Consider the following 16,193-nt stretch of genomic DNA (forward strand, 5'->3'; position numbering starts at 1 on the left):
ATCGCTTGGTTCAATATTAAAGGTTAATCTAATCCTCTCCCCTCTTGCCAATAAAACACAAGTGAGAATTATTATATTGGCAAACTTTCAAGGAGATGCAGAACACATTCTATTTGTCATCATCCTATTTAGCTTGGCTTGGTAATGAGATGGCACAAATCGTAACAGCATTTGAGACGGCGCCAAAGAGGCTCAGTTTATGTTGAAATACATCTTTTTGGAAGTGTGGAAATGATTGGAAAGCACATTTTGCTTAGAGGTGAGACAAACAACCTGTTAGCTTTATTCTCATGCATGCAAGGCAGTGCTGAAAGGCAATGGATGCAAGTCTTTGTCATTAAATTTAACATCTGGTGATTCACTCAGATATGGTGTTAAAAGGGGCGAATAACGTCAACTAAATCAGCAGGCTCGATCCCCGAGCGCATCAGCCGAACAGCCTCTCACAAAACCCTATTTGCTCCATCAATGACTCGAGTTTGCCCACTTGTCTTGTTGTGCTGCACTTGTAACGCTCACCAATTCCATCTGTCTCCAGCTTCAGATAACGAGTGGGGGCTCTGTCATGTTTACACAATGAAACAGGAGGAGAGGGAGCAGAGGAGGAGGAGGAGCAGTGAGTTGTGATGACACTGAGTCAGCCTCTACGGCTTTGTTTGTCAGGTAGAAGCAAGTTGTTGTTTTAAGGATCTCAACATGTTTGGGCTGCATGAGGGGCTGTATTTTAATATGAACACACTCCCACACATAAGTGAAAACATGAGCACAAACCAGAGAAACCCAGCTCCAGCACACTGCTGATGAAACCAGTCACAATAAGCTGACACAGACAACATTTGATTGTGGCTCATGTGGACTACATGGGCCACGAATACAATACATAATATGAGGGCCAGAAAGTATTGTATATGAAAACCAAAGGAGGCTTGCCTCTAGCTCTAATCAAGTATAACTAACTCAAGACTCTAGTGAGTCATTCAAGGCCAATCATAATATCTCCTTGTGCTTACAGTGATAAAAGCTATTTTTCAATCTGGGATTAGCCATCATAGACTGTATAAAATCTTTGGGGCCACCATGTTTTCACTTATCGGTGTGTCGACTTGTTTTGGAGCCTTGAGTTTGGCATTTTGGGCATCGGCATTTTAGTTTTTGGTGACCGTGTTCAGACGAGAGGCTAGAGCTGGGGAGGATCTCCGAGTTGGATCTGACCTTGAACCCCCGGGAGAGCACCCAAGGTAGTGACTCGCCAATCACATGGTAGCCAAGGCCTTAAGCATACCCTATCATGAGTGACTAAGACCAAACACTCATCAGGACACTGTTTACTAAAGGTAATTAAAAACGAGTGAGAGGTAGGGTCATTTTCTCATAGAATTCTACACAATCAGACTTGCAACCAAAGACACCCCCCACTGTCAACAAGAAAGACTGTAAGCGTGAGGCACTTCTGCATTGGCTTCACTTGTCAGATCCAGAAGCTTTTATAAAGTGTATATCAGCTTTTTGTTTTGATCGTGGCTTTGCTGTTTTATAGATTTTCCTGCACAGCACGATCACTTCATGATTCACTATTGTAAACAGCACGCTGCTGTTCTCCCAGAGCTTTGTAATCTATTATTCACATTCAGTTGGTCTCTGATTCAAATGATGAGGCTAATTATTTCTGAGGCTACGCTGGAAGTTGTGTAGGTTACATGCAGAAGGCCAGGAGAGGAGTCGACTTTGAGACACTTGTTTGTCCAACCTCAATCAGGTGTCTCTCTATGAGGGCTTTGAGGTCTCTTTAATAACATTCAGCCATCTGCTCAGGTGCCCAGAACATTTTAGGTTCCCCCCCCTTTGAGGCATCAGCAACCCTTGGTGTGATGCGAACCAGCACTAATAATCAGTTGATGAATTGTTCAGTTGCAGCTCGTGTTACAAAGACAAAGATGCTGGCACCATTGCTTTCCTCTATGATTACAGCAGGCTGTTTACTTTTCATCTCAAACAGCCACGTTGTGACAGTGTTGCACAGGAGATTTGTGCACAGCCATGCTCTTTGTCGGTAATTAGAGATGAAAATATCGGAAGCCTCAAGCGGCATTTGTACATTTTCCAACTCCCATGTTAATGAATTATTAATTAAACAACAGGTACCCTTTTTAAGCAGTCACTTCTTGTTTAATAAAGCTTAATGCAGTGGCCGCTAGTTTTCATGTGCAATTAATAAACAGAAAGACACGTAAATATTAGAGCATTTTCTCCTCACTACCAGGAAGATTGCAGAACTGTTGCAACAAGACTGAGAAATCGCTGTCACCGAATTTGAGGCCTACAAATCATCTCAATTTGGGTCAGCGAACTCGAACACAACAAGGGGGAAAAGTCTTTCCTTCAGTCACTGTTGACCACCATAAAATGTAAGAATCCAGTATTTCGGTGACAGCGTGCCCACCTAATCAGCCTGCCATTGTCACTGTCTAAACTGAAGAAGATGACAGGAAACCACTGATTGTCATTCAGTTTCTATGCTCTCAGAGCCTAATGACCACATACTCTGCAGGACCTGCTGCACCATGACAAGCTAATTAGCCAGCAAGACTAAGAGCAAATTATAATGACACTGTGTTAGTGCTGTGCTAATGTGCTAGTGATGCACAAGGGTGTTTTCTCTCCCTCTCGTCTCCTTTCTCTATCTCTTTTGCCTTAACAATGACGTGTTCGAGACCAATTAAAAATAGAGAGCTCTCAGCACACTCAAGGCCCGTCCTCGCGACTCGGTAAAGGCCAGGGCTCGGCTATTGTCTAAGGTATTCAGAGGAACAGATTTATTATTATTCCAATGTAGGCCACCTTCACCTTCCATTACAATGATGGCTGAACATGGAGGCTGGTATGAAAAATGAATTAGTGGAAGATGAAGTGTTCCTGCTGCAGATGCTACATACATTTATGTTGCTGTTCAAAAGTGTAGGGCAAGAGCGCTGAAGTAGAAATGCGTGACTTCATTATGTGAGGATATTTTTGACATTATCAAGGACAGTGTGCCTGGATGAGGACTGTTACATAGAAATCATTAACCACGCATCGATTATCAGACAATTCATTGTCAGAGGCAATAAATGAGTGGGTGGTTCACACTTAGCTGTGGCCCCAAAATTTCATGGACCGATTTCAGTCATTTGTCAACTGCTTAACCTCAACAGGTTTTACACTTTGAAAACAAGAACAACATCCCAAACTTTAGTTTTGGAAAACTTATCAATTAAACCATCGTGAGGCTGCAGCATTGCAAGCTGAATAACTGGTCAGCGTTAATTAAGTGTCCAGGAGATGGGCTTCCATCAGGTTAATCCGTTGACCTACCAGCTCACTCGCAGCTGGCAGTGCAGGTGGGAGTTGGTCACAGCTGGTATCACTCCATATGGGAAAACAAGTTCCTTCAGCTGAGAGTAGAAACTGAACATTTGTAATCACTCAGGAATTAAACACTTTAATTTGATGGTTTTCTAGCACCTAATCACCCCATTAAAGAACTTTTTAGTGGCCACTGGAACTTTATACCCAAACACATGGGAGCTAATTTTTCTGTGCACTACTACTCTGACATTATCTTGAGAGAGCACACGTCAAAAAATAATGACTCTAATCCATCGAAGGACTAACAAGAGTGATATACGGTATGAATTCCTGCTTTTATGAAGCATGCAAACTTAATTTATAAATGACAGCTTTTCAGGATTACCACAATGGGACAAGACCACATCCCAATTTCCTCGTTTCTTGCGTACAAGGGTCTTTTGAGTCCGTTTTTATTGTAGTCACTGTGTAGGGCAGGAAGAGGTTCAGGGTTGGTGGAGACCAGTGACCGGAGACAAACTTCAGATGAATCCTATTAATCCTTGTTCTATTGCATTCATGCCTCCGTGTTTGACTGGTATAAAAACCCTGAAGATGCTACTCAGTAAAGACTAAACAGCATCCTGTGTGCGAATGAGATTTATCTTAAGCACATCTGATCTGATTTTTTCAGGCAAAGTAGGCATCAGAAAGCAAAACACTCTCGAGCTGGTTAAGAGGCTTTTACTTTCGCCCCTGGGTTCCTTCTCTTATATAAGATAGGGAAGACTTCTTAAGGGGAGTTCAGTTGGATATAATTTAGTTCATACAAATAGGGTACTGTCTAATCCTAATCATCAAAGTCTATAGGTTGAAGGTATTTAGATTAATTACGAGTTGAGTGATGGTCTGAGCAGAGCATATAATTTGCAGTAATGACTAGCGCTCATTATTTCTCCTCCATTCAGGTCCTGAACTCTGTGGAAATCATTATGTGGGGGAAATCAGAATGAAGGGGCGCTCTTTAAACCCAAACCCTCCAGGTCTCATTTGCTAATAAAATTCACAGAGGTCACCGCAGCAGAAAAGCACGGCTGCCGCTTCGGAAATGTCAATGAAGACAGGGCTATTCTCACTGTCTGCCACCAATCAAAAATGCTCTCGCTGTGAGGGTTAGGCTGTTAATGTGAACAGCCGTGGCCTCCACTCAATTTTCCAGAACTTTCCCAGTGTCCTTTGAAACATGAAAGGGTCTGATAAAGTAACAGTGAATAAGTTTGGGCTCTCCATATGAAGGACCTGCCAGGTTTATTTGACGGTGTCAGACAGATTCACCCGAAACCATCCATCATGCGCAACACGTTGCGGCGCTGTCATTTTAGTCCGGTGCAACAACTGACCCTTATTATGTTCCGTGACAGCATCTTTTGTTGCCGCGCGTCAATCAACTGCAAATCTTAATGGCTTAATATGTCATCTTAATATGCACCACGCACTGTTGGCTCTCCACTGCAATAAATGGGTCAGATAATAGCCCATTTGCCTGATACAAACCACTTACACAACGGAGAGCGTTCACATGTCACCTAGCTGCATCATTAGCCGTAATTGTACATACCATGCACTCTAATGGGGGAAAGACACAGCATGCAAATATGTCCTCCATCATGACAGTACAAGCGTGCTGTCATAGTCCTGTTTATAGTAATGTTTGCAATCCTGTTTGTTCAGACCACGGTACAGTCCTTAACCCCACAAACATGCTGCATTGAAAATGGCAGTCCGTCGTCCCCAGGAATTAATTCGCGGATTGATCAGATGTAATTTGCTGTTCGGTTTCATCCCCTAATCATATAATGGGGTCTCTCCTTAACCTCACAACCTTGCCAAAACCATGCAAGGTGTGATTTTCACACAAAGTTGTGAATGGCCCAAAAGCAATTAGCTTGTTTTCACAAGACGGGGCCCCTCCCTCGACAACAGCAAATCCCATCTTTTGCTGATGTGATTTAAATTCTGATTAAATTTCTGACGTCCTTCAGTCAGTGGGTGTTCTCTCCTCTCATATTTTAAGTGGCCATCCTCCTTCTCCTCGTCCATTTGAACAGCACGCACACAGCGCCGTAAACAACAATGGCTGTCCAGGTAAGGCGGACGGGCTTTGTCAATTCATTACCTCCTGATTAAAATGGTCATAAAGGTGAACCATTTGCCTTTTAAGATGATCCATCTTATCCGTATGCAGTAGCTGCTCTAGGAAAGGCACCCTTCTGGGTTCAAGAGTGAGCTGCATTTGCATGAACGCATTAGCAACCTGACAAGAAAGCAAACAGAGTAAGAGAAGATCACTGTTACCTTGTGAAGAACCTCATTCTGCCAATCCTTCACTATTGTCTAGGTGTCATTACGGACCAAGGGCATGCTATCAAAACAAAGACCTTGTGCTACAGAAAGACAAAAACATTCAATTTCTCTCCCGCTACATATTTAGAGCAGATATTAAGAATACAACAATAAGTCATTTAGCCCAAGCTGCACTTGCTATTGTGCCTAGCATAATACAAAAACCCTAATTAATCTCAGTTAGAGGACCTTCTTTCTCCTCCTCCTCTTGCCATTATTCCCCAGAATGAGTCTCAGGGGGGGAGGCAGGGAGCAGCAGCCTACTGCTGGCAACATCCATGACACCATCAGAGAGGAGGCAGTCTCTGCACCAGATGGGGCTCACTAAAAAACAGCTTCCTTCTTAATGGCATCTGGACACCCCGCCCCCCCCCCCCCCCCCCCCCCCTCACTACAGCACCGCACTGCAAACTTCCTCACAGTTTCTTCATCCATTCATCTCTGAGACAACTGCACCATGTTGGAGAAGTCATAACAACAGAGGGCAGGGTGGAAATGAGAGGAATCAGTTTTTTTAAAGCAATGACACAAATGTATCTGATTCAAGTCTAGTATTTTTTTTTTTTTTCAAATAATAAGCCAATCCAAGCCAATTTTTGACTCTGACAGAAGTGTGTCCAGTTTTATTCTCCAAGGCTGAATGAGCGTTGGCTGTGTGGGTTTTATTATCATTGTCCAGGACAGATGAGGCTCGGTGGTAATAACAGGACTGACAGTGACAGTTCTGCCGGGGGTTTCTCCAGTTGGCTCGGGAGAGGGAACACACAGGGGAGTGCCCAAACAGACATGCAGAGCCTCAGAACTGGGCTGAGCCACTCTGAAGGAGCCAAAGCATGCAATCAGAGCGGTGCGGAGGGATAAACAAGGCTACTCTCCGTCCAGACGTAGCAATTAGGTAGGGATCGCATCGTTGTAAACAACCAAGAGTTTCAGGCACTGCTCATCTCTTCTTCATGTGACTGGAGGGCTTGTTTTTTTTTTTGTTTGTTTTTTTTAACTTGTTGCGCTTCACTTTGCTTTTTTCCCTCTTTGGTGCTCTTTTATCTACATGATGGGAGAGAGTCAGGCCAGTTTGGTCTTTGGTTGCAGCATGAGCCTTCGCAGGATGAAGTAGAGTCCTCAGCGGGGTGACATCAACTTCTGCACAGGGCCTCTCATGAGTTGTGTGTTCTCTGCACTGAGCGCACTGACAACACAAGCACGTTAATGCAGGATGTCTCCTATCTGATAACGTTTTTTTTTTGTAAGCAGATAGTAGACAATGTGGCGTTAAAGTCTGAAAGTGTTTAACCTTTAACAAATATGTGGAAACTTATTGTTGCATAACAAACTCAGCTTTTTTCTTTTTTTCAGAGAACTAAATAAACCGTTCTAGTCCATATTTGTCAAATTGACAACTTCTTCTCACACTTGAGTGAAAGCTAAAGTATCTAGATACAGAGACTTGGGCCTTGGATCTAATACCACAACACATCTATGGGTATGGTTAGAGCTAGCAAACTAGAACATTTGGTGAAGGTTTGTAAAAACAACTCTGAAGAAGTCATGGTATACCAACCCTGATCTTAACACATTGACTTTACCACACTACATTATAAGGACATGTTCACCCAAAAGGGAAAGCTCAGTCATCATCAACTCACCCTCATGCTATAGGTGACGACAAAGTGTTTTTCTTGGGGAACTTATCCTTCGAGGGCCAATTATATCCTGCATTGGCACTCAACCTTGGTTTTGGATCCAAGTCATAAAGTGCAGATTTGTCCAACATTCAAAGGGAATGGATTGGAGTTTATGTGAGCTCGCTGTTTAAACCTCTAGAAGGATTTAATTTCATGTTTTTATCATCATTTCAATCATAAATTCACAATAACATCAGGCACACCTCTATTTGGACAGACATTGTCTACAACCAATTTTAAAAGTGTTTGAGGTAGCAATGCCTTCTGTCGGGAACAATCTGTTCCGCGAGTATGATAAGGTCGTTTTTGTGAAGATTCATAAGTACAGGTTGAGAGTGAGACAGCAATCAGAGGTGAGATAGCTTTTCCACCAGTCAGGCTTTCACATAAATGCATTTCTACCCATCAACACCCTCTCTCTGGTAGCCCTAAAACAATTTCAGGCGTCAAGTACACTACATTTCACATCCCTTTCAGTGCGGTCAAAGAGGAGAGATTACAATTTCGCACGGCAGGTTGAGTGCTCACACTGAGAAATGGAGAAAGAGCCGCAACCTGTTAATTACGCACAATTCAAGACACGCCGGTAGCAAACAAGCCCGTCTGAAGTGCACTCAGTCTAGGAAGCACAATCAGGGACACCTCTTAACCAGACATGGGATTTTAATCAGATATGTTAAATTTAGACCATGCGCGAGGTGTTAATTTGTAGGTCAAGGCTTTTCCAGATCTCACTGTAACCTTTGCCCAGCCTCCGTGTGTCCCGACATTAATCAATTCTGATGGGGAAAAAAAAGGCGCAGACACTTCCCCCTCCATGGAAAGCAATTTCTCTGGGGCGGCGCAGCACACATCATCCTGATGTACACACAAACACGACTGGGCATTGGCTGCTTAAAATTAGTGAGGGCCCGCTAATTAATTCCCCCTCTGTCACTGGGGGGGGCCGGTGCAATCTATCTGTGATGCAGCCTTTGTGAGATTAGGCATCAGATAGGGGAGGAAAACAATATCCATTAGTTTGCAACGCTACCTTTGTTATAACATGGGGGGAAAAAAAGTCATTCCATTAGTCTAATTCCTTAGGTGCCTTCTGCTCAGTGGCGGTGATATCTCTGCATTTCAAATCAAATGAAAAGCGATCAATGGAACATTAAAGAGACAAATTGTGTGCGACAGACACAAAATGCAGGGAAAGCATTTTAATGGATTTCAATATGGGGGGCTGACGAAAAGGCCGCGTTAATTAAAATGGATCTGAGTATTTTTATATCAAACGTCGCTTTTGTCTCAGTCCACGAGTCTGTCCCATAGATCCTGTCTAGCAGACAATCATGCGGGGGAGAAGTTGTGTCACGCTGATAATGAAAGAGAAGGAAAGTGCTGAAACTCTGGAGAAGCAGGTAGAAGTGTCGTTTTCTCTTCAACGATCGCGCTTCCGAGATCGAATAGTACAGGAACATACTGCATAAGCCTTTATCAATATTTATTAGTCTCTAAGAGGAAGCTGTTTACATGCAGCCTTACAGTATATCCCAATTATAGTCAGACGTATAGCCTAATCTGAAAAATGCCCCATGTAAACACCTTAATCATCAGACTGAGCTGGCCATTTGGAGATGCATTTCATTTTGGGAAGGAAAAAAAACAAAAACAAAGATTTGTCATGTAAAAGCTCTGTCAAATTAGTTCCATGGTAGGAATATCCATAATGATTACGCTTATAGCGTGCCCACTTGAGCCAAGTAATATTTAGGCTACTATTTCAAGGATACACTTCACCAATGGCGGATGTGACGGCGGCTAATCCTTCTCTCTGTAATAAGGAGGAGCAGCAGATTCTGATTCACGTTTAATCGGATGTGTTTAAGAAAATAATATTCCTTTGTGTGAAAAATAATCCTTGCTCAGCACTGAGCACCGCTTCTTACATTAAAAAAAAAAAAAAAAAAGACAGGGTCAAATGTGCAGACTATTGCAATGGTGTACTCTCTCTGTATGGTGATGGTTTCATCATTCCTCCTCTTCGGAAGCCAGTGTCACTCTCCTTACCTGAGGGCATCCACGGATCTGATGAAGGCTTCTCTCTGGTATTGGCCTGCTCCCAGTCAAGGTCATCGTCTCTGCCTTGGCTGTACCCGCACGCTGCCAGTGGCTTCTCAAAGTTACAATCGCCTGCGACAAAAGGAAGAAATTTATACAGTTATACAGTTTTTTTTCCATTAACTTGCTGCTCAAATGAATGAATATATAAATTAAATTCTCCCCCCTCTTTTTTTTTTCCCCCAGCGGTATTCATAACGCAATATGCCAGACAATGAGATGCATTTAAGTGAGACAGAGTGAAGGATTACTCTAGTAGGCGAGGCACAACATACATTACTATCATTAGCAACACGGCAGTCCAATTTCACAATGACAAGTATGAAGTGTCCAAACTCCATCATCGTTAGGCATTATGTTCCAAAACTGCACCACCATCAGGGATAAATTGATTTATTTTCCTTTTGCCGGCCACAGAACTTTGCTGTTCGTGCGCCCTTACTCCACGGAGCCACTCTAATCCTTTTTACAAGCTGCTTGCAAAAATGACAGCAAGCAACCATTAGGGCCAGGCTTCAACCAGGCTTGGCGTGTGATCGATTAATACAAATTCCCCTTTTATTCCTCGCACCTTAAAGGCCACGCCGAGAATGTAAGAGTTGAGCTTTTTTTTTTTTTTTTTTTCCCCCTTTCTCGCCCCAAAGTGCCTTTCAATCCACTCATAAATCTACAAAAGAAAAAGGCATAGACAAAACAAGATGTTGCTGGAAAAAAGGGAGTTCATACCGAGTCAAAGAAAAAGTGGGAACATAAAGGTGGCTTTTACACGGCGGGGGGTTGATTTCAGAGACGGCAAAAATGATATTACACGGCCTCAGATGCATTATTACATTGGCTCGCTGTTGGTAACATATGCACAATACATTATCATGCCTCTTGCCAGAAAATGAAGCTGAAAATGTTTGCTTGCTCATTGCTAATAAGTTTCTAAACACAGATGACACACAAATTTTATTGCCTCTCTTGTAATGTCCCTTGAGCCAGAATCTATGCCAGGCCAAAACTAATATCTCATCTCTTACAAGCTCCCTCTGACATTCTGCTGCATAAAGGCTACAGGCTGGGCTTTTTGTTTTCCCATTTATCTCCCTGGTGACATTTACAGTACACGTGCAAATGAGTGGCCAAACGAGGAGAACACAGGATAATTAATATCCAGTACCATAGGGCAGCGGCTAATGATATATTTGCTGCTTTGTCTGTTTTTTGAGGGGGTGGACATCGAAAAAGGGAGCGATTGCCAAAGCATCACAGGAATAAAAAAAAAAGGTTGAGGAAGCGGTGAGAGCATGTCCAGAAATTCATCGCCTACTCAAGCTAACCCTGTCACCGAAGAAAACGTGCTGAGAGTAAGAAATTAACTGTAACATTACCTGTGCGTTAGCCCTCTGCTAACCGCAGAGAAAAGCTAACAGGTGACAGCCAAAAAAAACCAAGAAAACCACAGACAGATATTCAAGAGCTAGCACAACAAACCATAAAAAGAGACCCACCTATACTCACAAGGAGTTCAGACTCCAACAGATATGTCCATGTTGCTGAATATAACGCTGAATTAAGCACGGAGCAAACTTTTATGCTAACAGCTCAGTTCAGTGAGTTTGAGTAACGTTATGTCTATTTCAACCGCTTAATTTAGCTCTAATTGAATCTTCATACCTCTATTGTAAAATTTCCATTCAAGCTAAGTCCCCTAACTTGTGTTTAAGCCTCAACATACACAAACTGAGGATGTGTGTCGAAGTTGCTCTCAGCTAACATTAGCTAGCTATAATTTGAAAAACACTCGAGGCTGATTAACAAACAATGGGACCTTGTCACAGTAGTAAACAAATCACAGGTTTAAATATTGAACTGATGTCATTAGTTATAGGAGGTAGGCATAGTATTTTTTTGAGTTAAAAGCCCACCTGAAGCTACTAAGTCAAAATGTCTGCTCCGATGAAGCCTGTGACTGATGTTGACGCAAAAGTCTGACATGTTTGTCGGCGAAAAAAGTGATGGCTATTACTTAGGCTAAATTTGATCTTACTCTCATCTCTTTTTTCAACAGTTATATCCAGTGTTCAATCTTGTTTTACTGTGCTTACAGTACTAACAGTTTCGAGATACCTACACTTCTTCACTTGAGCGATTTCACTTGATGCTAGCCTCCTGTAGACTGCTTGCAGTATATCGTAGCCTACTTTTTAAATTTGCTATCTGTTTATCTCACAGTTTTAGTTATTGGATACTGTGCACATTTAGATGAATACAACATACAATCAACAAATAAATGATGATGCATATTTATAACAGGTCGCACCTTTACCACTTGCTGTTTTTCAGCAATCCTTACACTGATGAATAATTGAACTAATGAAATAATATTTATTATTTAGAAAATGTCAAATTCGGCGAGTACATTTGTACTCATGTTCATTTTGATACTGATACTTTGCCTGTATAGTTATACTTAATACACTTATACTTCTATTTTCATCTGAGTATTTATAAACTATATAAAGCTCTACCTTCATGGACATTTTATTTTCATTATCTATTATTATTATTATTATTATTCATATGGTGTGTGTCTAATTGTTTCTGTTTTGTTTTTCTAAATTTCCATATTTACCTCCCAAAATATTTATCTTGATACACTTTCGTTTTTCCCTCCAAGCTATTATGCTAAGCTCATTAGCATTGTTTAACAGCTGCTAACTGCCATTGTATAATTGGGTGCAAGTAAGTTCATTATTCTGTTGAGGCAGTTAAGCAGTGGATCCACCACCTATAGCAGTACAGTACACAGCCCGTTCAACCTGTAAAGTTAAAGTTGAAACACCAATAACAGGTGGCCAAAAAATGTATTCCCGAGAATAGCTGAGAACCTGGCTGAGGAAATCTGAATAAGAAACCTCTCTGAATCACCACCACCATGCCCTCGAGCAAGGCTCTCAACCTCCAACGGTTCAGTGGGAGCTGTTCCGTGGCCAACAGCAGGGAGCCGTGGTTGTCCTCCACCTCCCTGGAGTGACTGTGTGAAATTCTAGTATGAGTATGAGGGCGATGCTGAAAAAGAGCATGTACTTCAACTTTTCTCTCTTAAATAAATAAAAATGTTTGAGTTGCCAAGATGTAACTTGGAGAACATTTACATGAGTCTTTGGCTGCGGCGGCATGGAGACTGGCTCCGTTCCATCAATATTTTGACTCAATAGTTCCAAGATCCTTTGCCCCACGCCGCCCACCCACCTCTCACAGCATGGTGGTGCTCAAACAAACCCAAAGAGGTGGCTTTTATTGGTGTTTGATATTCAAATCGATGGCATTGGCGAGGAGTGAAATGTATTCTGAGTCAATGGGTGACGGGAGTGGAGGGAGAGTTTCAAAAAACATGCACTGAGCAGATCCCATCCGCCGTTTAATTTTCAGAGGGTTTCATTTAACGAAATGTCAACTCTGTGTTTAATAATAAATCAGGAAAATGAGAGGACTGTGGCTTCTGTTGGAAACTTCATTCCCTTCAAAGCCATCATTAACGGATCTGTTCTATTAATGATTCTCGCATTGCTCAGTTCATTTCGATTCAAAAAGACATTAAGCGAAAAGAACACGGCTCAGTTTTGATTGCATATATTTTCAGAGGCACTACATAGGAAGTTAACAAAACGTTCAGCGTATATCAGTAATATTATGTTACATGGGCCACCTGCAGTTCAACCTGTAGCTGTAATCTCAGTTTTCTTTAGTGGTATGTGATACCAGAAGTTATTACGCTGACAATTAAGAGGCTTTACTTTAAGAGGTGTAATTAAAAAACCCAACCCTTAATGAGAATGTAGTGATTATAAACCATTTTATAGTTTCTTGGTAACTCCGCTTTAATTGATCCTCTATGGATCTCAAAACAGTGGGTGGAACAAACCCACACTGCTTTTTTATTGACAACACACGAAGAACCCTCCACGTTCGATGCTGTAGCTGAACTATTCTGACCAATAAGACAGGCTAACAGGGTGTGAACATGCAATAAATCAATTTGCATCGCTTTGATTGTTGCATAGGGCTCTTGCAGAGTCCAGTATCGGAACATTCACCCAAGACGCCTGCAAGGTGTTACTGATCTGCTGTAGCACCGTTCTGCCCTGAAGGCAAACATCAAAGCGTCTCGTTCGACAGAAAGCGCATGTCATCGCGGCTTTCGTAAACGTGTGACATCACCATTGTGAGCGCCATAAATCAAAAACAAAGCGTATCACCAATCACATGGTGCCCGGCGTCAATACAAACGGCTGCCTCTGAGTCAGGAGATTGTACACATGCATGCAGATGAAAGCATCAATCAATAGCATCATAATAGTCCTTCTCTCTGTAGGAGGTTTATATCGCTGCCAGTGTGTGGCACAACCCCCATATAATCAGCCTCGACAGCTGCTGAAATAGATATCCCAACGAGAGGCTGCCAACTCTCTGAAGGAGATTTAACTTTCAATAAAAGCTTCTATGAGGTGTGGGCAGTCTGGGACTACAGATGAATGTGCTCCACCCTGTCAACATTCCCCTTTCAAGAGAAGCAGGCTGCTTGAAGCTAAAAAGGTGGCCCCAGATATGTCATGAAACAATTTATTCCTGAGTGAGAACACACAATAGTCTTTATATTCTCACGCAGAGTGCATTTCAAAGAAATCTATCCATCTTTTCCTGGACTGAGCCAGAGGCCAGAATCAATACCTCAACCCCTCAATGCTGGAGCCAATTTCTCCTAAAGATTTTCAAGTCAGACTTAAAAGGCCTTTTGTTATTGCACCTGTAACAAAAGTAAACTTTAAGCATTAAAAGCCGTGTGCCTTGTGTGAGTGCATGTGTGTGTCTGTGTTGAAGTTTGGTAGTGGAGTGGAGTGCTATGCATGCAGTGCTCCCTCTGAATGCCAACGAATGAATGTGGGAAGGACTGCGAGGGTGAAAATAGAGTAAAGAAAAAGCAGATGTGTGGAGAGGGAAAATAAGGTGAAAAATAAGGTGTTTTCAAAACACATTAGTTGCATTTGTTCAGGATGTGTCTCCTTGGTGAGTGTGTAATTGACTTTGCTGGGTTCTGTTTTGTGAATCTTTTGCTTGTTTGGTGATTAACATTTGTGAACCTCTTTCACTTTTGAAGGATACTGCCTTCCTAATTTTGGAGTCTTTATTACTCAGGGCTTAATGAAAAGACACAGTTATTTAGCATCAAATTCGGGCCTTGATTGGACCCTAACCACTGTTTGTGGTCCTTCACTTTTTCAGCCATACTAATCAACTTTTTTTAAAGAAGGAATAGTTCTGATTATTTGCTTTCCTGCCGAGAGTTTCGTATGAGATACCAAAGAGTTCGTATGAGATACCAAAGATTTCCATTTATTTTTCGATTATAAAGCAAGTCTACTTGCAATGCAAATAATGTGAATGTATCGAAAGGCTTAAAGTGAAACTCTCGCCAAAATGCAACCTGGGCTTTCTTTTGTGAATGTATACAAATCAAACAGTCGCGTAAAAGCATAAATACGACGAAAGAGGCACATTTAAGATCAACATATTTTCGTTGATACTATGAGCCAAGTTTCATGTCGTGTCGAGCCTTCTTAGTGTTTTAAAAATAGCGATTTTGATACTAGCGTAAAAGTGCCCCATGCACTCCCATTGAAAATGAGCTTAAGCCAAAAACAAAAATATGGTTAATCTTATGAGTGCCTCTTTTGTCAGAATTATGCTTTTACACGACTGTTTGACTCGTATACATTCACAAAAAAAAGCCTTGGTTGTATTTTGGTGAGAGTTTCACTTTAATGCAAAGAAATGCACATGACCAGCATTCAGAAACTGTGCCGTTGAACGTGCTGTCAGGATTTCTGTTAGGTTGTGATGTCACAACTATACCCTCACTACCCTCAGCATGGCCGTGGTTGTAAAAACAAAAAAACAGGCATAAGTGACATGGAAAAACAGTCTGGCTTGTGTGAGCTGACCAATCAGAGAAGGCTGGGCTTTTCAGGACAGGGGCCTTAAAAAGGAAGGTACTGGAAGGACTGAAGCAAAGGATAATATGAGAAAAGATTATGTGGTTTTTGAGCATTAACACATACAAACCTTTTTTAGTTGACAGCCAAGATAAAAGAATGGACCATGAAATGGTCATTATACAGGCTCTTTCATTCGCATTAACCTTTCAGAAAGAAAGCAATTAAGCATATTCCAAAATGTTTTTGTGGGTTTTACTTTTGTTAAAAAGCACATAAAAAGAGAAAAACTAGACAACTGGAAGGTTTCCAGGCAAAACATGAACTCTTGACTTTGAGGGTAGAGAACATCTTTGGCACCTGTACAATAATTACTAGCTGCTTCATAATTAGTGGTCATTTACCACACAGTAATTTTGAGAGTTATTTTCTGTATGGCATGTTTCAGAGCAGGCAAATGGAGAACAGTACCGATGGTGTGGCGTGTGGCTGTTGCTTGTATGGCATCAGATAGAATATCCACCCAGGGAGGATACTGAGCCCCTTTCCAGCATCACCACTGCCTCGGTCCCAGTGGCAGATATCATTGCTGCAAGACCTCCTTAGCCCCTCTGCCAATTCTGCAATTACCAGCCTTCCAACCTGCTCTGTCTGGCTAGAAAATCGCAGGTCTGCTCCTTGCCCCAATCTGCCTCAATGTCTG

General features: G+C 41.9%; 1 protein-coding gene across 13 annotated transcripts in view; it reads right to left on the bottom strand.

Annotated features, from left to right (window-relative positions):
* Positions 1-16,193, bottom strand: part of LOC119011576 (receptor-type tyrosine-protein phosphatase mu-like) — a 173,480-nt gene that overhangs the window by 123,705 nt on the left and 33,582 nt on the right. For all 13 annotated transcript variants that reach the window (XM_037084819.1, XM_037084817.1, XM_037084818.1 and 10 more), the window contains exon 2: positions 9,462-9,584. In XM_037084819.1, coding sequence (XP_036940714.1) covers positions 9,462-9,584 — 123 coding nt within the window. The remainder of the gene's footprint in view (positions 1-9,461; positions 9,585-16,193) is intronic.

The sequence above is a fragment of the Acanthopagrus latus genome, chromosome 21 (assembly GCF_904848185.1).
Source record: "Acanthopagrus latus isolate v.2019 chromosome 21, fAcaLat1.1, whole genome shotgun sequence".
Classification (NCBI taxonomy): domain Eukaryota; kingdom Metazoa; phylum Chordata; class Actinopteri; order Spariformes; family Sparidae; genus Acanthopagrus; species Acanthopagrus latus.